This window comes from Aulostomus chinensis, chromosome 11 (genome assembly GCF_037954235.1).
Source record: "Aulostomus chinensis isolate RoL2024-O1b breed Wild chromosome 11, RoL_Achi_v1.0, whole genome shotgun sequence".
NCBI classification, from domain to species: Eukaryota; Metazoa; Chordata; class Actinopteri; order Syngnathiformes; family Aulostomidae; genus Aulostomus; species Aulostomus chinensis.
The window spans coordinates 20,283,488-20,306,507 of NC_141330.1; the positions used below are offsets into that span (position 1 = coordinate 20,283,488).

At 41.7% G+C, this 23,020-nt stretch overlaps 1 protein-coding gene across 3 annotated transcripts in view; it reads right to left on the reverse strand.

Annotated features, from left to right (window-relative positions):
• The window catches only part of ulk4 (unc-51 like kinase 4), an 84,188-nt gene that overhangs the window by 56,585 nt on the left and 4,583 nt on the right, over positions 1-23,020 (reverse strand). For all 3 annotated transcript variants that reach the window (XM_086219008.1, XM_086219009.1, XM_086219007.1), the window contains exons 10-19: positions 22,637-22,914; positions 21,832-21,901; positions 21,600-21,690; positions 21,078-21,170; positions 20,869-20,929; positions 20,554-20,750; positions 19,724-19,770; positions 19,019-19,097; positions 14,246-14,353; positions 7,437-7,520 (exon numbers count right to left, since the gene is read on the reverse strand). In XM_086219008.1, the coding sequence (XP_086075134.1) occupies positions 7,437-7,520; positions 14,246-14,353; positions 19,019-19,097; positions 19,724-19,770; positions 20,554-20,750; positions 20,869-20,929; positions 21,078-21,170; positions 21,600-21,690; positions 21,832-21,901; positions 22,637-22,914 (1,108 nt within the window). The remainder of the gene's footprint in view (positions 1-7,436; positions 7,521-14,245; positions 14,354-19,018; positions 19,098-19,723; positions 19,771-20,553; positions 20,751-20,868; positions 20,930-21,077; positions 21,171-21,599; positions 21,691-21,831; positions 21,902-22,636; positions 22,915-23,020) is intronic.

A 23,020-nucleotide genomic window follows, 5' to 3' on the forward strand; every position in this document is an offset into this window, starting at 1 on the left:
ATCTTGAAGACGTTTCACCTCTCATCCGAGAGGCTTCTTCAGTTCTAGTGAAGAGTGTGGAAACTCCAGCTTATAAACCTATGTGGGAGTGGTCAGTGCTATTGTGGTGGAAACGACCCTCCCGAGACTCACCTGGCCTCCCCAAACGACAGTCGTTGTGAGGTGTCAGGGAGTTTCAGGGGTGGTCGTTAGGGAGTTTCACCGACCACTCAGATGCTAATGGGCTGTGCTGGCATCAGCCGTTCCACATGGGTCTTTCAGCTGAGCTCTTTGGGGAAGTTTTGAAAGGACTTGGTTGTAAATAGGTGAAAGGAAATGTTGCAGTCCACCTCCTCTGTTCAAAGATGGTTTCTCTATCCTGACGTGGATGGCTTCTTTAACTCCTCTTTCAAACCATCTGTCCTCTCTGTCGAGTATTTGGACATGGTCGTCCTGGAAGGAGTGGCTTTCCTCCTTGAGGTGGAGGAAAACCGCTGAGTCCTGTCCTCCAGAGTTGGCTCTTCTATGTTGGGCCATGCGCTTGTTGAGGGGCTGTTTGGTTTCCCCTATGTAGAGATCCGTGCAGGCCTCACTGCATCTGACAGCGTATACCAGATTGCTTTTCTGGCTGTGAGGGATGGGATCTTTGGGGTGAACCAGTCTTTGTCTCAGAGTGTTGTCTGGTTTAAAAGACACAGGGATGCTGTGCTTATTATAGATTCTCCTTAATTTCTCAGAAACCCCTGCCACATAGGGGATCGCTATGTTTTTTCTCCTGCCTTCTTCATCTTCCCTCCTCCTGGAGCTCTCCTCCTTTCTGGACCTGGAAGAGGATTTTACAAAGGTCCAGTCTGGGAAGCCACAAGTTTTAAGTGCTCTTTTCAGATGCTGCTGTTCTTTTTTCCGGCCTTGGACGCTGGTGGGGATGGTCTCCGCTCGGTGTTGCAGCGTCCTGATGACACCTAACTTGTGCTCCAGAGGATGGTGAGAGTCAAAAAGCAAGTATTGGTCAGTGTGGGTGGGTTTCCTGTACACATCCACCCTCAGGCTCCTGTCCTCTTGAATGTAGACGTCGCAGTCCAAAAAGGGCAGATGGTTGTCTTTCACATCCTCTCTGGTGAACTTGATGTTGACGTCTACCGAGTTGATGTGTGCTGTAAACGGTTGTACCTCCTGAACCTTGATCTTCACCCAGGTGTCATCAACGTATCGGAACCAGTGGGTGGGGGAGGGTCCACTGAAGGAAGTCAGGGCCCTCTGTTCCACCTCTTCCATGTATAGGTTGGCCACGATAGGAGATACGGGAGAACCCATGGCACAGCCGTGTTTTTGCCTGAAAAACTTCCCTCTGTACTGGAAGTAGGTTGTGTTCAGGCAAAGGTCCAGAAGTTGGCAGATTTGGTCCAGATTGAGGTTGGTCCTGTTGCTGAGGGTGTTGTCCAGCTGTAGGCGTTTCTTCACTGTTTCCACAGCCTCCACGGTAGGGACGCAGGTGAACAAGGAGGTCACATCGTAGGACACCATGGTCTCATCTGGGTCCAGCTTGAGTTCTCTAACCTTGTTCACGAAGTCCATGGAATTCTGGACGTGGTGGGGGGTTTTCCCTACCAAGGGGGCTAAGATGATGGCGACGTGTTTGGCGATGTTGTACGTCACAGAGTTTATGCTGCTGACAATGGGTCGGAGCGGGGCACCTTCCTTGTGGATTTTGGGGAGGCCGTAAATCCGTGGAACTGCGTCTCCGGGGTACAGGGGGTGATACTCCAAGCGGTTGATGATTTCCCCCTTTTGCAGCTTCTGTAGGTGTTCCACCACTTTCTTCTTATAGCTGCTGGTGGGGTTGCGTTTTAAGGTCTCATATGTGTGAATGTCACTGAGAAGAGAACTGATCTTATTCTGGTAGTCAGTTGTGTCAAGGACCACCGTGCATCTTCCTTTGTCAGCCGGAAGGATGGTGATGTTCTCATCTTTGCTCAGTGCATTCAAGGCCTTCCTTTCCTGGACCGAGAGGTTGGCAGAGGGGACCTTCGCTTCGGAGAGGGCCGCTGTGACCTTGAGTCGTAGTTCATCTGCTTCTGTCGTTTGGGGAGGCCAGGTGAGTCTCGGGAGGTTCGTTTCCACCACAACAGCACTGACCACTCCCACATAGGTTTATAAGCTGGAGTTTCCACACTCTTCACTAGAACTGAAGAAGCCTCTCGGATGAGAGGTGAAACGTCTTCAAGATAAACTTACGTCCAGTTGACCAGATTTTACTTCGCTTCGATCTAAGATGGGAAGAAGATATGACTCTGGTTATCTTCAAATTGGATTCAGTTGGATGGAATACAGCCGAGGCCTTAGTGTGTGGTACGTGGTGAAGGTCTCAGCTGGGAATCCATGGAACCAGCACACCTCCGACTGTTCAGTGATTATTTCACTGTGATGGCTGAAGGGAATGACTGGATAAGAAGCTCATTTGCAACTGAAACCTCTGATAAGTCCAATCATTTCACTGTTGGTGGGCCGGCAAGTTTGATAGAACTGTTTTGTGATGAAACATTGAAGTCTTCTTTCAAAAAAGGCTTGTTGTTGAACTTTTGGAACGGCAACACCGCGGGTATCATACAGGCACGTGTGTGAGTGTGCAATAAAAATTTGTTTTCACTTGCTTTGTATGACACTTGTATGGAAGAAATGCCAGTCAACAAAAATAAATAATAGGAATAAATAGAATACATCTGAGTCTGCATGAGCTGCCTGTAGATTAAGAGAGTAGGCTACGATACTGTATTTTTGACTTTGGTCACAATAAATGCACTTGGAGTGTCTCATATTTTCGAAGGGGGGGGGGTATTAGGTTTAAAAGGTTTGACAAACACAGGTCTGGATTACACACATCAATGGGGCTCCTCAGACACCAATTAACTTGCAACAAATAAGTTTATGATTTTTAAGATGGCATCTTTTCTTTTTCTAAGCATTTGTTTTGTTCTCTACTCAGTTCTTTTACGACATTTTAACTCTTTTTTTTTAACAAAACATATATAGATGAAAACAGTCAAGACCTTTGAAAAGACCTCAAAGAACTCCAGAGCTTCCTGCAGTAGCTCACAATACAGTGTCATTTATCTAAGTGTTACAATGTTTACTTGCAGTTTTGTCAAAGTTTTTTATTATATATAGATCTGTGGCCTGCAAGGTCACAAGTACATTTCTTCAACTCTTCTCAAATTTAGCTGTGATTCACATAACCCCGGGTATGGACCATTATGAGATGTGTTTCTCTTTTAACCTGGTGTTGATGGCAAGTATGAGGGGGTGCCTTGTAGACACACGGGTAATTGTAAATTTCGAACAATAATTTTGGGATAGAAACACAATCCAGAATTTACAGAATACATGAAGTGTTTGACTGAATCATGACACTTATGTCTCGTATGACTGCGTGCCAGTTTCACCTGCCACGGAGCAGAGCCCAGACACGTGAAGATAACATTAATCCACATTGATTAAAATGACTACATCACTGCAAGTGCAAAAAATGCATCCCAACAAGTGCTAATCTGACTAAGACCAAAATGGACACACATCATCAACTCCAAACATGTCAAAGTCAGGCCAAAAATATCTGCTGACCTCAATCCGGTGACCGTTGAGAGGAGGGAGGCTACCAGCTCAGCAGCTAATGCACAGCAAAGGCTACAATGATTAAGCAAGGTAGCACTTTTCAAGTGATAAACGAATATGACAGTCCAAGAAATGTCAGGCTAGACTTAGTTTTTAAATAGTATCAGTGCAAAGGCAGACAACTCCCCAGCTTGGACGATCTAGGGAGACTCAAAGAGCGGTAGTTGATGAAGGTAATGACAGAAATGACAAGAGATTCAGGTGCTGGAATTGATTTTCTGACACTGTCTCACAATGATGCCAACAACAGTGCTAATAGAGAAGACAGGGTTAGCGCCATTGTCTGAACCAGTGCCTGAGGGACCCAGAAAGAGGATGAAGGAGATTGAACAAGCAGCAAATAATTCAGACACTGATGCGGATTTATAGAACCTTACAGTGATTTCAGCACCCATTCTACATATATTGCACCCATCACTGGTGATGCTTTGATGGATCCCTTCCTCTTCTGATGGCTTAACATATATCATTGAATATTTTGCAGTGTAATCATTTGGGCCTAGCATTTCTGATGATTCCTATTTACTTTTGGTAAAGCGAAGAGCGTGCATACTTCTGCCAGGACACCTCAACTCCTTTCTCTTTTATCACAAAAATCTGGATATGACATCATTAGATTTGGATAAGATACTGGATTTCAAAATTCACACTGGTTTCAAAATCAAATCAATTGTTCCTCAGCATTCATTTTTCCATCCCACCACATATCATAAAACTCCATCTCTTCAAGCTATCCTTCAAACAGATGAACCAGCACCAATGAAAACAATCTCCTTAGAGGAAATAATGTTTATATGTATGGTGTTTGGGGGTTTTTTTTTTGGCCCGTCAGATGTTATGCTAATAATAGGGACATTCCAGTTAGCTTCTTCCAGCCTCAGTCCTCATTACAGTTATTTGGTAGTGGGTACTTTACTGTTTTCTAAATCCTATCGAATTCTTTTCTTTTCACAGCAGCAGAGCATGTGCAACATTTATTACCTGCCCCCGGGGAGGCGATGCTTTGATTGCTGTGTTTGTTATATTGGCTGGAAATATTACTATGCAAAAGTTACCAGAAGATTTTAATGAAACTTGGTGGAGGGGTGGAACATGGGCCAAGTAAGACCCCAACAAATTTAAGGGCAGATCCAGAGTTATTTTCTTTAACTTTTACCATTGTGGTACAGGGCATTATTGGACATTTTCATTAATCCATCAGGAAATAATACAATGTCCTCTAAGCAAAATGAAAGCATATTTACACTCCCTGTAAATAAGACCCTGATTGTTTCATTTGTGGATTTGAGTATAATAGATGAGTGGCTTATTGGCCTTTGTGGCCATCTGTACTCTGAGTGCCCTTCTATTTTAACTGCTGCGTCTCTCTGGGGACAGCCACTCAAGACAATGCTCGTGATTCTAACAGACATGCTGCAGTACGTTTCTGAAGTGTCCCAAAAGTGTCTCTCCACTACTCTGCCCAGCTAAAAATACACAGCGAGCCTATTTTTGATGGAAGTAGCGTCATGCTGCAAAAAGCCGATTGAGCCAGGCAGGAAGTTGGGGACAACGACAGCATAGAGCATCCGGTAAACTTAGGAAAAAAATAAATAAATCACCCTGTGCAGACTCCCAATCATCATATATCACATCAATACATTGACGTGTTAACTGCTGGCACCATTTTCATCATTGATGAAGAGAAGTTCACCTTCTCTGAAAGACCCCAAGATAACTCAGTTTAATAGCATGAACGGTACATAACAAAAAAATGAGAAAAAAAACAAGGAACAAAATTAAAACAGACAAAGAAACGAATCAGTGGCAGCAGCACTACAGGACAAGACAGCTGGGGTAGAGAAAATAAATAATAGAAACAGCTTGGAAAATCTCTAGTCACCCAGAAAATCAGTCGAGGACTACAAAAAACATTATTTTGATAAAGAACTGTCAAAAAAAAAAAAAACTTCATTGAATATTCTGCAGTTATTATGTAAATATGACAGAAAAAATGACCAGAGCAGAAACTGGTAGAGAGATACAATAGTTTGCTGATGGTGCTGGAGCTAATGTTGCAAGCAAGATAACCACTGCTATACTGGTTAGCCGGGGACACTCTTTACTGGAGAGACGTGGATGTATACCGTATGCACTTCACTTTTCAAACTTGATGGGGGGTATACTACTGATAGCTTCCTCTAGTTTTTGGTCTCGCATGACAAATGAAATTTTTGTGTTTAAGTTCAGCAAAATGGTTCAGCATTTTACAGATTCACTTTGTCTCAGGGAGAAAAGACGATTGCAACAAGACCAAAACAATGGATTGCAATTAAGTGAATGGAATGTAAATGATGATGTGGTTGTGCAATCAAACTATCTATGATATCAGGGTTCTCAACAGAGTCCTAAACTCTTCCTCAAATATACAGTGCAGTATGGAACTTAGATAAAGTTTTATCTTAACAGTGCAATATGGCTGCTGGTGTTATAGAGCATGCACCTTGTTAACTCTAAAAATATGATGTCCATGAGACAAAGTTACACTATTTAGATGGCTGTGTAATATAATAGCAAGTGCAGAATATACTTGTGCATCCATGGGAAAAACAGCCAGCTGGGGTGGGGGTATGGTGGAGGGAGGGGAGAGGAGGGCACAAGAGGGAGCAGTGGAAAGAGAGAAAGACAAGTTAGGTCTGAGGATGAGTGTCTGGTCCCTAAGGCTGGCTGTGTGTGTGTGTGTGTGTGTGTGTGTGTGTGTGTGTGTGTGTGTGTTTCCGTGAGCGCACTCTCACAGCTCAATAATGATAAATAAGTCAACCTCCTCTCTCCTCCCCTCAACCCCTCTCTCTGCTCCTGTCACACACCCCCCGTCTACCCCAGACTACACTCCCCGCGGTAATGAAGCAACAGTAGGTACTAGCTGACAACTGTGCAGACCAGAGTTTCATCTATATTCATTCTGCTACAGTGGGCCACCACGGTTAGACCCCTTCTACCTCTGAGACACAAAACAACATCCATCCATCTTGCTCTGTACTGTATCTATCAATCTTACCATCCACCAAATGTTTCCCCAAAGAATAATATGTTTTATAATACGTAACCATGTGACTAAATGCAAGCTAACTAAAACAAAAACATTTTCATCTCAAATCATCAGTAGCATGATGTAAACTTTATCTGTATTTCACATTCCTTCTAGCTTTGTGACTGGAGTTATGTCAATTTGTTGTTTACCAAAAGTATTAATTCAGCTTTTCCCTTGTTTCTGAAAAGATAACATATTAGGGGAGCATTATTAAATAGTAAAAGGACAGAAAATGAACATTATAAAGCAACCAAAAAAAGAAAGCAAAAAGAAAAGGGCTGCCCATATTTCTGCCTGTGCCATCTACTGTATGTGTGTCTGGAGGGTCCTAATTGCTGCTGAGGTCAGGCTGCTGAGCAGTAAAGGGTTGTGTTTGATGCAGGTAAGCGTGAGCATGTATGTGTGTGTGTGTGTGTGTGAGAGAGAGAGAGAGAGAGAGAGAGAGAGAGAGAGAGAGAGGGAGGGAGAGAGAGAGAGGGAGAGAGAGAGAGAGACTTCTCTGCATGCCCTTGACTTGCAGCAAGCAAATAATGCTTTAGGCCCCCACAGCTGCCTCATCATTACTGTTCACAGGGATCCCCTGCCACACACACTCTCTCTCTCTCTCTCTCTCTCTCTCTCTCTCATACACACACACGCACGCAGTAAGAGACTAGTCACAGCTACACAGGCGCAGACACACAAACAGACACACAGAGACATACACAGAGACACTCACCCCTTCCCGCAGGCTCCTCATTAAGCCAGTGTAGGCGGCAGCGGGAACGAACCACAGTCCCTCTGGGGAGCCTCTCTTCTCCTCCTGATAGAGAGGCATAGAAAGACAGTGAGAAATAGTGAGAGGAAAGAGGAGGAGGGGGTACAGATGGGGGGCAGCGGAGGAGTAGAGTGGGAGTGAGAGAGAGGCAAAGTGATAATGTGGAGAAGATGTAAGTAGAGACAAGTAAGGAATAGGGCAAGAAAGGGTCAAGTCGGGGAGGGGAGAAGAGAGCAAAAAGAGCATGACATCTTGATTGCTTGGTTATGTTGGTACATGAATATGCTCCCCAAACTATTATTATTATTGGTAGTAGTAGTAGTATTCAGATAAAAAAAAGAAAAAAGCACAACATACTCATAAACTAGTACTGGTGCTTGATTATTAATCAAACTCTGATTTCTTTAACAAATAATATATATGTTCACATATCTCACTCACATCTCTTTACATCAGTAAAATAATGAAAAATGCCCATTTCACTTCCCTAAAGATAAAATGTCTTCAAATCGCATTTCTGTAAAATGAAAAAGAAAGACCATTTCAAACTATGAAAAAGAGAAAAGAAACAGACAATAATCTCTGAAATAAATGACAGCAAATACAGGGGCGGCACAGTGCTGCAGTGGTTAGCACTGTCGCCTCACAGCCAGAAGGTGCTGGATCCGAGCCCCACCAGTTGTAATTTCTACCAATATTTTTCAAACTTTGGGTGGAGGCAGTGGAGCTGTGCTCCATTGCTACTGTGTGAGGCTCTAGGCAGTATCTAACCTTGAGGCTAAGACAGCACTGGAGGCTGCTGCTAATCATTGCCATTGACTGGTGTTTCAAAAGAAAAGGAGAGGAAAACTGGTGTTTTTTCTCCAAGGGGGAATACTGGCTCCATTCATATTTATTAAACTGGCTGTCCTGAAGCTTTTAGCTCCAACAGCCAATTTAGCTCAGAGGACTAAAAATATTATTGTACAGTGGCAGATGTCACCATTATGTAACACGTCACTCAAAAAAAATCTATTTTGGGTTTGCAGTGTTTTAGGGAACATTTTCAACATCCTTCTGGAGTGAACCTGGTCACTTTTTATTTCAGTGTCATCACTCTCAGTTCAAAGTCCAATAAAAGGACACGTTTCAGTGGTGTTTATCAAGGTTGTCAATTATCTATCCAAGCAGGACCATGAGAATAGATTGGAGACAGCTGACCACTGACACTGACCAGACCAAACCCACCAGGCAGCCAATGCTGACAGTTCACCAGAAGTCTCAGAATGAATCCAATAATGACTGGGTTTCTAAGTGATATCAATATGTTGACTGGCCTTGCTGGAGGAACATCACATTCTCAAGTCCAAAGTGAAATAATGAGTCTACACAGCAGTAAAAGTTAAGGAAAATCATTGTCATTGACAAAAAAAAAAAAAAACAGCCGAAGATTTTAAAAAAATCAGATCTCAATCTGATGGCAAGCAAAGAGGTGGCTTTACCACAGCAAGCCACAAAGGTGGCTATTCTCAAATTACCATAGTTTAACTTAACTCAACTCTTCATGATCTCAACAACAAGCCAGTACCAAACCAACATTGTCACTAAATGGTAAATGTGCCAATCCTTCATGAAGAAATAAGGAAACAGAATTGTATTCATAGAAAAGTAACGGCACCACGGTGGTGCAGTGGTCAGCACTGTCGCCTCACAGCAAGAAAGTTTCGAGTTTGAGTCCCAGCTCCATCACAGGATCTTTCAGTGTTCTCTCTCTCTCAGGGTTCTCTCTGGTACTCCAGCTTCCTCCCACCGTCCAAAGACATCAAGAGGGGACGAGGCTGATTGATACTCTAAATTGACCGTAGGTGTGACTGTGAGTGTGAATGTTTGTCTGTCTCTATGTGTTGGTCCTGAGATGGACTGGTGACCTGTCCGGGGTAAACCCCGCCTCTGGCCCGCCTTTTCACTTAGTCACACCCAGAAACCACAGTATTGGAAAATAAAATGACTGACTGTTCAACTCTGTCTAGGGAGAGCAACCAAATGAGAATAGGCAAAGAGGAAGAAAAAAAAAACAATATAATCAAAACTAAAATTTTGGGGAAAAAAGGTTAAAAAAGCCAGGTACCAATCTACAAAGTGAACCTCAGATCTACAGGAGAGGGCACAATCTGCTCCTCAGTCTTTTTTTGCAATGATAGCTAGATCCCCACCTCTGCTATCCTCTTCCAGACGAGGTGTTCTTCTGCCATCCTCAAACTATCCACAAGCTATTCTCTAATGATTCTTCCTTTATCCATCTTCACAACTGTCCCAGCCCTCATAAGTCCTGTAGTGACCCTGCTTTCTTAGCCCACTCATCATCAACAACTCACTACTCAGACTGATCAACTAAAATTTTTCTGGTACACGTGCTGCTTGAGTCTCCAGCTTCTGTTCTATGTTTCTGTATTTCTTGTGATACCTTAACTTCTTATATGGGACTTTACATTTTTGTTGACTGCATTTTTGCCAGCACATTGTTGCATTTGTTTAACTGTCTGGACTGCTGTCTTTGGTTGTGACGTGCCTGCCTCACCAACCTTTGTACCTCCATGTTGTTAACATAATAATTGACTTCTCAGCTCCTGGAAGAACCTATGGTTCTTCCTTCCTAATATGACCAGAAATGGACCCAGCAGATTCAAGCATCTCTAATACCTTCGGACTAAAGTAATATCAGGAGGGGCTAGGGCGTTCTTTCAAGTAAACTTACAACATAGTAGGTGAAGGTGCTCTTTGGACTAAAATGGGGAATAATTCACAAAAGAAGAAAAGAGGTAGTCCAAGACAACTCTTCAAAAGTCAAAAAGCCTTTACTGTGCAGCTAGTTACTAAAGGCTTTTTAACTTTTGAAGAGTTGCCTTGGACTACCTCTTTTCTTCTTTTACCTTCTGATTAAACCTCAGTGAAGCTGGTCTTAAGACGACTACCTGGAAGGTTTGTTCACAGGAAAGCCAGCATCATAATCAGAACATCTGGAGCCAAGAGGCATCCTTGTCTGTAACTTGCAAGGCTTCTTCTCCCCAACCTATCCCACGCAGCCCAGTCTGTCTTCAGTCTACATCAAACTGGTGTCTCTCAAGACTACAGGCTCCAGTTGAGTCACCCAAGACTAGTTGGCAACAGACTGCCTTATTTCTAGTCAATGCCAGTCCACCTATGCATTCAGAGCAAGCTGGCCTCCATCCACTAAGCCACTAGCCTCAACCCCTGGCAGGAACAATTGAACCCACCCTACATCCCAGACTGCTCACAACCTCTCAGCTTTTCAGTCATTCAGGCTCCAGCTTATGAACCTGCTTACTGCCTGTCCTGACCCCACTTCCAGTCAACAAGGCCCAATGGTCCAGTTTTACTGCCCAGCTACTGTGGTCCACCTCTTGCTAGACCTTAAGATTGTGATTTCACTGGCCCTCTCGGCTGCCTGTCATCATGAAGATCCAGTGGAATCTTGAGTAGGCAGCAGACCCTGAACCTGTTGCTGTCAAGTCACATAAATTTTTTATGTATTGGCCAAATTATAACAAAAGTTATCTCATGACACTTTACAAGTAGAGTACCACACTCCTTCAATGAATTTACACCCAACAATTCTCCATGAGCAAATACATCCTGCAACAGCAGCAAAGAAAACCTTCCTTTGAACAGGCAGTAACGTCGAGCAGACCCAGGCTCAGTGGGGACAGCCTTCTGCCTTGAGCGGTTGGGGGAAAGTGAGCAGGAGAGCAGGGGAGAGACAATAACAGATAATGGAGGAAAACAGATATACAGAAGGAAAGAGGGACAGAGATAAAGAGAGAGAGAGACGGAGACAGACAGGGACAGAGACAGAGACAGAGACAGACAGACTCAGAAAGATGGACAGACAGGGATGTGGTGTCCTGGTTGTTTGTCTCCTACCAATGCCAGTCCTGTCAAACTCTGACATCGGTCAACACAAGCATTTGGGTCTCCAGCCGTCTGTGAACTAGAGGCACAGCATGATGCTTTCCAGTCATCAAAGCATAGTTGCAGCAGTCCCAGTCTTTAGAGATCAGTTTCCCTTCTTGCATCAGCCATGACTGGGAGACCATGCTGGAGTTTCAGATCATAAGTTCATGACAGCTTCAATGCATTTTAAAGTAGACTTTTTTTTCTAGAGTAAGAAGAAAAGGTCTGTGGATCTGAGGGGGTCCTGCTATATTTATAGAACAGGATCTCAGCAGTCAGGGGAAGTCCATTACAATTGGGGAAGGAGCTTCAACTGAAAAAGCTGGCACAGGGACTGTACAACACAGATCCACACAGTTATAATTGTACTACAGTCAAAGACCTCAAAAGACCTAAGGGCAAAACATTACTGTCATCGAGACTGCTTTTGACTAAAGCATGTATGAGGTAGCGAGAAAAAAACAAGAGGATTTGTGGGCTCTTTTAATGAAAAGCTCTTTTTGGATTCTTTATGAGGGGTATGGGGGTCGTCAATGCCACTCAAATTTCTTGTCAGCAGTCTAATTTATGATGGCAGTGCAGTCTAAGCAACTAGGGATTCTTTTATTTGTGAAAATTTTTTGATTAGGATTCAAAAATATATAACAGCCAATAATTTAAAAAACGGTTCTGAAAACATAAATAAAAATCTTCAATGTAGCCACTGCGTTTTCTTTACTTACAAACTGACATCCATTTACATGAAAATATATCCATGACTCAGCAGCTTTGGATGTGCTCTTAAACCATTACATTCGAATTTGTTAAGAATACAGTGGCATCAACAGAAACCACAAGTTCATAGAGGAGCTGAAAAGTCCATTTCTAAAACTGGATAAGAGATTCCTCATTGCTTCAGGATAGTGATACATGTAATCAGGCAGGCTGATAGAATTTTGAAGGTTATCCATCAGCTGCGTAAAAATAAAACCTTACTTCTAAATTGTCTTTTCTAGATAGATAGTTAACTAGAAGTGAATTACAATCACCTTTTATTATGAAGTCAAACAAGTCCTCCACTCTTTCTCTAGCAATTTTCAGGGTTGGGTTCGATCCATCCATCCATCCATCCATTTTCTATACCACTTATCCATTAAGGGGGGGGGGGGGGGCTGGAGCCTATTCCAGCTGACACTGGGCGAGAGTGGGGGTACATGGCAGGGCCATCACGAGCAATTAGAGGCTCAGTATGTTGCTCAAGGACACTTGGACATGGTCACCCAAGGAAGTAAGGATTGAACCAGCGACCCTACGTTTCTAAACAGTAACTCTATCTCTAAGCCATGCCGCTGGTTGGGGTCCACCATTAATTCAATCTAGTAAGCACATAAATTTAAACTCCCACTCTTTACTTAATCACAGGGCACTCAGTTCCCTTCCTTTGACTCTAAATTGGTCTATCAAACTAAGCAAAAATATCTCTTCTGATCTTTCAACACCTACAAATACAAGAGCCCCGCAATAATTCTCCCTTCATGAGGATTATAATGTCCTGGTTTTACTGAATCTGTCTGAGAGAAGAGTTGATTTATCTGCATTTGTCATTACAGCAGCTGTAATTTGTGGTGCTGTTGAACTGTACTGGGTTATAAACCTCAGTGTGTTCCAAAATTTGTCAGTGTTAAATCATACAAATGGGGTGGGAAATGAGAGTAGGATCTTCCTGCTGGAGCTTATAGACAGAGGGAGTTGCTGAGGTATGTGGTGGTGGCTATGAATACAGCATCAGCCTGGTCTCACTGTCTTGCTCTCTCTCTGCTCCACATCTCCAGAATTTAAGTTGACGCTGACGTTTGCTTTCTTCGACGAATCTCACTCATCCTTAGATTCACTCACTAATGATGTCATTTCTTAACACATCTTTACTTCTGCAAATAGTAATACGGGTTTATTTCAAATCAAATTACCGAATGGCACTTAAACCTGACATATCATATTTAACAGATCTATCAGGGCCCTTTTGATGTACAGTAAACTAATTGTGAATTGCGGGGATTTTCCTTTGAGTAAAATCACACGAAATTTTAGGTGCAAATAGTCAGGATAATCCTGAACAGGCATCAATTTAAAAATTTCATGCCAGCTTTTATGGATTGTTTTAAAATGACATTTCAAATAAAAGTTTATTCTGAATTTGTTGCGATGAAATTTTTCAAAACATAGTCCAGGAAAACCAAATGAACATCTGCCTGGCTACAGCCAGGATCATCGATAACAGAAATCCACCAGAAATTTCTATTAATTTTGAAAGGTGCCGGTCAGGTAGATGCTCACTAGCCAAAGTTAAATAACTGAAATCCCAGGTGAATTCCATCAGCATCTTAAAATAATGTCTCCTCTACTCTAATATAATGGAAATTGCTGTAAGAGAAGAATATATGCAGCTGTCAGTTATGTAACCCCTGCAATCAATGGCATTTGTGTGCTGCAAACTTTAAGTGTGTTTCAATCTAATAATCAGTCATCTGCAGTCTGAATGTCCATCCATCCATTTTCTATACCACTTCACTGTTAAGGATGGGGGGGGGGGGGGGGGCTGGAGCCTATCCCAGCTCCCAGCTGACACTGGGTGAGAGGCAGGGTACACCCTGAAGGGTCACCGGTCCGTAGCAGGGCCATCAGAATCAATTAGGGGTTCAGTATCTTGATCAAGGATAGTTTAACATGTCACTGGGGGAAGTGAGGATCAAACCAGCGACCCTTCAGCTGCTAGACAGCCACTCTACCTCTGAGCCATGCGGCCCCTCTCATGAATGTGGCCTCTGCAATTCAGACTCTACCTGAGAAGCGATGAGGTAGAGGAACTCCCCAAGTGGTGGCAGCAGGAACTGCTTTACTTTACTATTCCTCAGGTTCTCCCGCAACAGGTCTGTTAGGGTGGACACTACCTGGAAAAAGAAAGAAGAATTCACAAAGGGTTTATTAGCATCTCTATTTCATTATTACAAACAAAGTAACAGCTAGAAGAAATTACTGATCAACTGCATTTAAATGCCAGTGACCGAGGGCCAGATGTACCCTGTATAAACACTGTGGATGCACAAAAATAGAATTATTACATATGCCACACTAAGAGTCCTTATTTTCCAACATTATTCTGAGTGTATAATTTTGAAAAGGTCCATTTATGCATTATCTTACTGTAGCATTATGTCATACATATGCCAATGGCATTGTGGATTGCATTGTGTGTCAAATTAATGGTCATTGTTGGCAATAAATACTCAGATACTGGCATGCTGGCTGTGTGCTATGACGGCAATGGTGTGTTTAGTGGCATCAGAAGGCCTTGACAGCACAAGAATGAAGCTATGTGTTCATTTATTTTGGACATATTTTTTTCTCCCATGCCTGACTCACCCACTTGAATTATGTGCCCTGATGTGCTTCTCCACATCACACTTCAAGCCCATTTCTTTATTCCATCCAGAGCTCAGAACTAACAGATTTGAGTGTTTGAGTCAATTTTCGCCACTTGACTGTAGTTGCAGTAATAAATGACTGCCATGACCCACACAGACATAAGCAGAATCTTGCACATGCACTGCCAAGCCTTTTTCTGCAGTCATCTTCACATCTTGTGAGGGCCTTCTAGCATTCTTCAGCAAATGCAGTGCTTACTAAGTTGGATGAGAACCTCAACAGAACAATGGATGGCTTTCCTGCATACTGGCAATCATTGTCAGCATCAAAGCCTTATAAAAGTTATTACAACTAATATAATAATACAAATAACAGATCAAGGCTGGGTTTGGTTACTGCTGATCATTATTAAAAGGCAGAGGAATGATTTTTGCATACAACAAAAACAAATCTAAATAGAGGTAATGGTTAAGAAAGAGGAGGAAAGACAGAGGGGAGAGAAAAGGAAAACAGACAAGAAGAGAGCAGGAAAGAGGGATGTTGATGTATTGGAAAGAGCAATGACAGGGTTAAATAAAACATATATTATAAGAACATTATTGCACTTAGACAACAACCACACTCAGTAATGTATGCACGCACAGAGACACACAGAGACACACACAGACACACACACACACAGAGTTAAGCAGACGGAGAAAGAGACTGCTTCCTGGCATTAGCATTACTACCAGCTTCAACTTTCTATCATCTCCTTCTCGCCTTTTTCATTTTCCTTCTTTCTCTGTTCTATCTGTCCTGTCATATTCTATAAACTTGGTTTCTACTTTGTGTTGCTGTCTACATACATGATTTATTTCTCTTTCTATCCCCGTCTCATCTTTTCTCACACTCACTGTCTCTCACCTTGTCTCTCTTTCTCGTTGTAGGGTGAGAGGCGTTAAGTCTGTGTGTCAAGTTCTCTCACACCATATCTTATCATTTCCCCAGAGAGATACTATTCTCTTTTATTCTTATCCAAGTGCCATAGTGTATACTCATAGTGGGCCTTCTGTGGGCATGGTGCCACTGGAATACATAGTGCTTCTCAACATCATTGCTAGCAGAATTTGAGATGAGGGCAGAAGCCAATATATTTGCTGATTGCTCCAATATTAGATGTCGTGTGACTTAAGTGTGGTATGAGCATCTACGTTCTGTAAGTATTTTACTGATCAGGGCAATGAAAAAGACATTTCAATTTTCTTTCCCTTCTTGAGCTGAACCCACTAATAACAGATGGCCAAGTGGGTAGGTGTGTTTTAAACTGGTAACACAGCTGCTCTCAAGCGGAAGATGCTAAAAGGCATTGCTGTGCAACAGGCCAGAGTAACAACCACACACATTACCCCAGAATACACCATCATTAGCTCAGCATCAACATTCCCTCTGAGGAAGTGACCCACATGAATGCACACACAGAAAACATAAACATATGCTCTTACTTGGGTCTTACATAGGCAACACTCATTCAGTGGAGGCACAAAAAGGCAGAGGACATGGCACATAAAAATAGTATATCCAGACTTTGGACAGCAAGGTGTGTATACAGAGAAGTGGCTTGAGGATTATCAGTCCTGTAAAGTTTGAAGAGAGGAGACTAACCAGTTTAGCAGCACTGCATTTGGTAACCTTATCTCCAAAAGCCCAGATATCCACCAAAATTTGCATGGTAGTTTTTTATTGATGACCCAACACTGGCCTTGTTACTTTGAAAAAAAACTTTCAAGTGTCCCACCTCAAAATAATACAACAGACACAATTTTATAGATAGACAAATATTATCATAATTTTCCAGGTATGAATGAAATCTAAACTGAACACAGCAAGAGGTCTGAATTAAACTACTGTAAAGTAATCAACAATAAAATGAGAGGACATGAAATTTCAAGGAAACAGTAGTGCTGTATTTTGTACTTGGCCACAAACACAATGTTGAATAAAGTAGGTTTTTAAAAAAATCAAAATAGAATTAATCAATTGTCAACCAAAGATTTCACAAATACAGAGACCTCTTGGAGCTGTTGCCCTCCGAATGGGCTCCAGCAATGTGTGTTATTTGTGCTCCTAAAGATTGTTGTGCTCTTTCAGACTGCTTTAAGACTCTATATCCCCATGAAACACCCAGCTCAGTGCAAGCCTCACCTTCTAAACCGCTGTAAAAGCCACAAAAAACTTTAGAAGTGATGATAAGTGAAGGGGAAAAAGATATCTTGTTGGGTATAAAAGCGCAGCTTCCCTAAGTCGCATAAGGAAAGCAGCAAGCTTGCATTAGTAACATTAACCCAGAAAATGTGATTCTCATTTAATTCTATTTGAAGAGAAACACAGAAACAGACAGACTGAAGGGAGAGGAACAGGAGAGCAGCAGAACGAATAGAGAGGAGAGTGAGACAAAACTGGCGTGTATGTGCACATGTGTGTTTGGGGGGGGGGCACGATCAAAGCATATAACAGTTACCATAGTAACTAAACCCAGCCCTGACACTCCAATCATCAGCACTGCAGCAGGAGAACCCCTACTGAGAAAACACAGACACACAGACTCACACACACACACACGCATACTCAGAGTTGATGCAAGTATGTGGTGTTTTGTTGGTCATCTGTTAGCATCACTATAACACAAGAATACACACACACACACACACACTCACACACACAAACTCCTGCTGACTCTATGGATGGAGACACACACATGGACACAGAGAAAAACACAGGCGCTACTGTGTAGCTGTGTCCTTTTCTTAACAATTTGTCATCCTATAGTAGCTGCAGGGAGGTAAAAAGGGAAGCGGAAAAAGTGTTCCGCCATTTCTCTTTAACAACGGCACACAGAAAAATAACCCTGCCGTGCCACAGTCGGCCATTTTGTAATTCGCTGTGACGACTTAGCAGTGGTAAAGTGTCAAAGTAAGTGGCAAAATAGAGAAGAGTAGACAGATCGGGAGCAAATACGGGATCAGAACTACTGTGAGCCGAAAAAGAAAAAAGCTGGAAGTAATCGAGAAGAAGAAGAAACACTTAGAATAGGAAAAAGCAACAAAAGAAAAGGTCAAAAACATCAGTGATAGGAAAAGAAGGTTTAGTTAAGTTCAGGATGACAGGATCAAACAAGGGAGTGAAAGCCCAGATTTAAAACCCACACAAAAGTGCTTTTACACTGAATTAGCTCAGCATTCCTCTGATTTCATGTGTGAATGTAAGAATTATAGTGATGTACTCTCTTGTATATTGCAGAGACGTCTCACTTGCATGATTATCATATTAATACAATAATTAAATCATGTCGTTTCTGTTGAACAGTCAGCAATGGAAGGCATCAGAAACAAAAAGCACAACAGTAAAAGCACTCAAGATGTGTGACAGTGAATTACAGTAGCATCACAATCTCTTCCAGGTGGTTTTTGTCCAGGTACCGTGGAACCTGCATTCATAGCATAGCAAGATCATGATGGTAATTATAATGGCATAAATTAAATTACTGTACAATTGTTTGTTTGTTTGCAATGAGAAAAACAACATAAAAATAGAGATTTAGGAGGCAGCATATCCAATGAAAATATGTGTGTGAGAGAGAGAGAGAGAGAGAGAGAGAGAGAGAGAGAGAGAGAGAGAGAGAGAGAGAGAGAGAGAGAGTTGACTGGCATCTTTGACACTAGTGAAATAGCTGCTGCATTGTTGGTTTTTAATGCCATCTGCTGGTACCAACCAGTGCTAAAAAGTTCTTCTATTTTTACCTATGTTTTTGTCTGGGGAATATCTTCTATGTCACTGTAAGTGATGTGTCACCAAACATAAACACATAAACAGTTTTTGTTGTTGTTGTTGTTGTTGAATCACACATCATTTAGCTTGTTTTGGTATTGAAAAGTATTAATTTATTTTACATGCTTTGTTTACAAAAACATTGCTTCTTCACGAATAAGTAACACTGATAATTCACAATTCCTCTCTAGATAAAATGTAAAATTGACAGTACTGTTAATGTTAAGGAGACAATGTCAAATTAAATCACCATTTCACAACAACACTTCGTTTTGTCAGAGACCAGGCGATAGAAGAAGTGTTAGGTAATTGAATGTGTGTGTGAGTGGCGCACAAGCACGCACGTGTGCGCGCGCGCGCGTGTGTGTGTGTGTGTCCCAGACCTCAGACACCGGACTGTCCTCTTTAAGTTCTGTACATTGCATAGCCAGAATACCCAGAAGTCTGAGAACCCTGCTCCGCCTGAAAAACATACATTTTAGTAATCATTTAGTGACAAGGAAAAAAAAAACTTTTTTCTGTTTAAATACCAAAACGGGACTACTACTAAATAGTCAAGTATTCAGTCGTTATGCTCCATTAATGCGTGTACCTGCACGTGTGTTGAAAACATGGTTAAGAAAAGGAGAAAATTAAGTTCAAGTATTTGTCAAAAGGTCATAACTTCCACACTGAACAAATAACATTTAATTTTTATGAGTATCCACCTTAAAGCTTTCACAGCCTGCTGTGTTATGTGTCAGCTTCAGTAAAAGAGCAGGAGAGGAAAGAAGTAGTAAGAGAAGAGGACTATGAGAGATGGCACATCCTGAGGAGTGTGACATCATGTGTCCCCTGATGTTTGCTACTTTAGTTTCACCAAGCTTGAGACAAGAAAGACCTTTGCCAACCACCGGCCTTTCCATCATACTTAAGTTTTGCAACATTCCTCGCATGACTGGTATTCAAGTCCCATTATCCTGCAGTTTCCTCTACCAAATACTTATTTACTTGTTACCTTTTACTACACCAGAATTTTAGGCACTTTGAGGTCCTACAGCCATGTTCCCTGATGAATAGTGTGAGAGGCAAAATCATTAGTTACTTACACATCCCAGTTAAGAGTTTGCCGTAACTGCTGGTTCAGTACTGGAAGCTGAATGAAGAAGAGAGAAGATTACTGTGACAGAAGGTGAGAAACGGACAAATTAGATTAGAAAAGCTTACCTAATCTGTAAGAAATTTGGAGAAAAGTAAACCAAAGGGTTCCATATTGAGCATGGGTACATTTTTCCAAATAGCTTGTTTACATTTATGGTTTTTTGAAAGAACAAAAAAAAAAGAACAACAAAACTGTCATTACCACACCATACCTAGACACTGACATGGACATGTTTTAATACAGGTGCGCTACAGCATGTATCACAGAAATGTTCTGCACATTTTTAATTTTGTTGACTTTTGGAGGTCCCAACACAAAACCATTTCTTCATTTTCAAAATATGCCTGTTGCCAGGTAATTCATTACTAAAGTAAAAAAGACAGGTATTTTATTCACCCTGAATAATTTCTTGGTACTACATCCTTGTCACTGCACTAATGACTCTTATTTGACTAATGACTTTCCCAGAGCAAAAGAAAGAACCTCCCAAGGATTGCAACTTGCACTTTCCCACTAGTCCTTGTTTGTTTACTGGTTACAGGTAAATCCAAAGGAGCGCATGGCAATTCAAATCCTCATAACTGAAGAGTTAGCGTTCACAAATAAACTTACTGTGTTCAAACAACACACAAAAAGGAAAAACAAGCACATTTTAAAACCTCAGTTCCATTCCTACCTTGACATAGTTATTTGCTCCAACTGCAGCAGTGTCCCTAACACCAGCCAATAGTGACTCACCACTATTTCATCACGTAAAGTAATGCCAAGCTTTCCTACCAGGGTTGAGTTCATCAGCCTGTTAGCAACAGCTTCATGTGTAACTACAGAGCAGAGGTAGCCCAGCAGGCTGAGTCTGGAGCGAGTGGCTGTAGAGGCCCGAGGAGGAGTAGAAGTGTTCTGTTCTTCAAGGGATGAACAAAGCTGTTGGATGAAGACACTCCACTCTTCATCACTCAGTGACTGCAGCTTCCCCACTGTAACAGAGGAGAGATTGAAGTCGGCAACAACACACTGAGATCCTCTGTTTCTTTTGCAAATCACTGAAATTAACTTCACTTGATAAAAACTTGTTAAGAAAATGAAACACAGTACCTGAATACGCTGGCATGCAAAGAATTTTTGGATCAAACCGCAGAGGTGGATTCTTAAAAATCTAGCAGATACAAAGAAATTCCGAATGCAAACCTTTACCTGTCTCAGCTTTGTAAGGACATGTACACAATTAAAAACAGTAGTTCATGGATCAGAAGAAGACTTTGAAATCTGACATCAACTTGACTGAAAACACTGCATGTGCATACCTTTGGGTTGTCCATGACAGGGGAGACGGTCTGGTCAGAGTCAGTGTGTAGAAGTACTTTGACACTGGATGTAAAATCAGTGCCAGCGATGGTCTAGAAGGACAGGAGAGATAATAATTAAGACAACCCAACAACACGCAGCAGGTCATCGCACAAAAGAATGAAAAAGTATTTCCAAGGCATGCCAGCAGGTGGAGGCAGAGGATAACAAAATAGCTGACGGTTTAACTTGGGGAAACTAAAGCAGTATATTCCATCAGGCCTTCAATAACTCCTCCATTCATGAGAACTGCCACATTTAGTTTTTACTGGGTCTGTTTAAGAGGTGTTAATTTACTTTAAAAACAATTATGGAGGCTGTAATTTCTGTTGCTGTTGAACTATAACAAGCATATTGACACAGGCTCCCAAAATTAATTCCATCAATACAAATTAAGGAAGGACATAGCTCTACACTGAGAGAACGGTCCTGCCCAGAATTATAGGATTAGATATATGCCATAGTTTTGTCAGTTATCATACCTCAATAGCAGGAAGATCCCCTCTATGAGGTGCAGGGGTGTCGTTCAAAGAGTCAGACATCCAGTGGCTCCTTCTTGAAGTCGCACAGGAGCTAGAAAACCAAAAGCAAGATAAATTCAAACGAACTGCAAACTGCTTGCAGCAACTTCTGTGTTCATTCAACAAATTTGACGCTTCACAGTATTGATACAAGATTATACGCACAAGGGATCATCACAGATATCCCAAATACCTGAGCAGAAAAATCTCCTCTGCGTTGTCCTTATCCACACCACTCTTTGGTCTGAGTCCTGATACATTATCTGGAGGAAGATAAAAACACGATAATACAGTAAATCAAATATTGTTATATGTTGTTCACTGAGGCAGGTGCTGTATGTTTGCACCAAATACTTTAAAGCCCCTCAGGTAAAAGATGGTGCACAAGTTTTATTCAAGGATTAGGTCTGCAAGCAGGAACAAGGCAAACGCTCACATAGGACACATCGGAGCTTATCTAGAAAACAAAAGGTTATATAACCTGTAGGATCTGGAACCAGTAACAAATAAAAGGTTGCAAGAGAATGACAGTTACTAAATATCTTGCCTTTATTTAAAACAGGTTTGCTGGAAGCGCCTGCTGTGCAAGCCTCCAATAACACCAAATTATGCAAACTCTTTTCTAGTGCTGAAAACTACACCACTGAATGACCAATCCCATACATACACATTCAATATGTGAATGCTAATGAAATCTGGTCTACAATTGCTGTCATAAATATTTTCATATGTAAATGTACAAACACATATTTCATATTCAAATACAATTCCCAGTTTAAAAAGAAAAGTCTGATATTTTACATGCTGAGTTTAAAGTTTCAAAGATTTCGGAAATGGAAGTTTATATCAAGTGTACTCAAAGTACTGGATTATTTTCCGAGCAACAATCTTCATGTTCCCTGGAAACACATTTCTACATGCCTTCTGTTAACCTCTCATGTCTACCTTAAAAACACTCAAAAACGAGAATCAAGCACAGACAGTGAGTTACGCGTTACCCAGTGTCAATGTCTTATTGGGTTGTAGTGTGTGGGACATATGCTGAGCCACATTTTTTGGGGAGTTTACTTCAGTTGAAGCCTCCCTCTCTCCCCTTCTCAGCTTCCACATGTCCCCATCTGAGCACTGGCCGCTTCTTGAGACTCCATGGGCTGAGTGGCTGACAGTTTTTTGGCTGTTAGTCCTGCTGTAGGGTCTGCTAGTTACTGTAGTTGTTCTTTGTGATGAGATACTTTTTTGCAAAAGCTTGTTGGCAGGCAGATTGTTGGCCAAATTGCTGTAAGGAAAGACATAAACGATTCAACATGGAGGAAATGCAGCATAGGATCTATTTAAATTGAAATTCAAGTTACGGTAGATTAAATAGAGTTATTTGTTATATG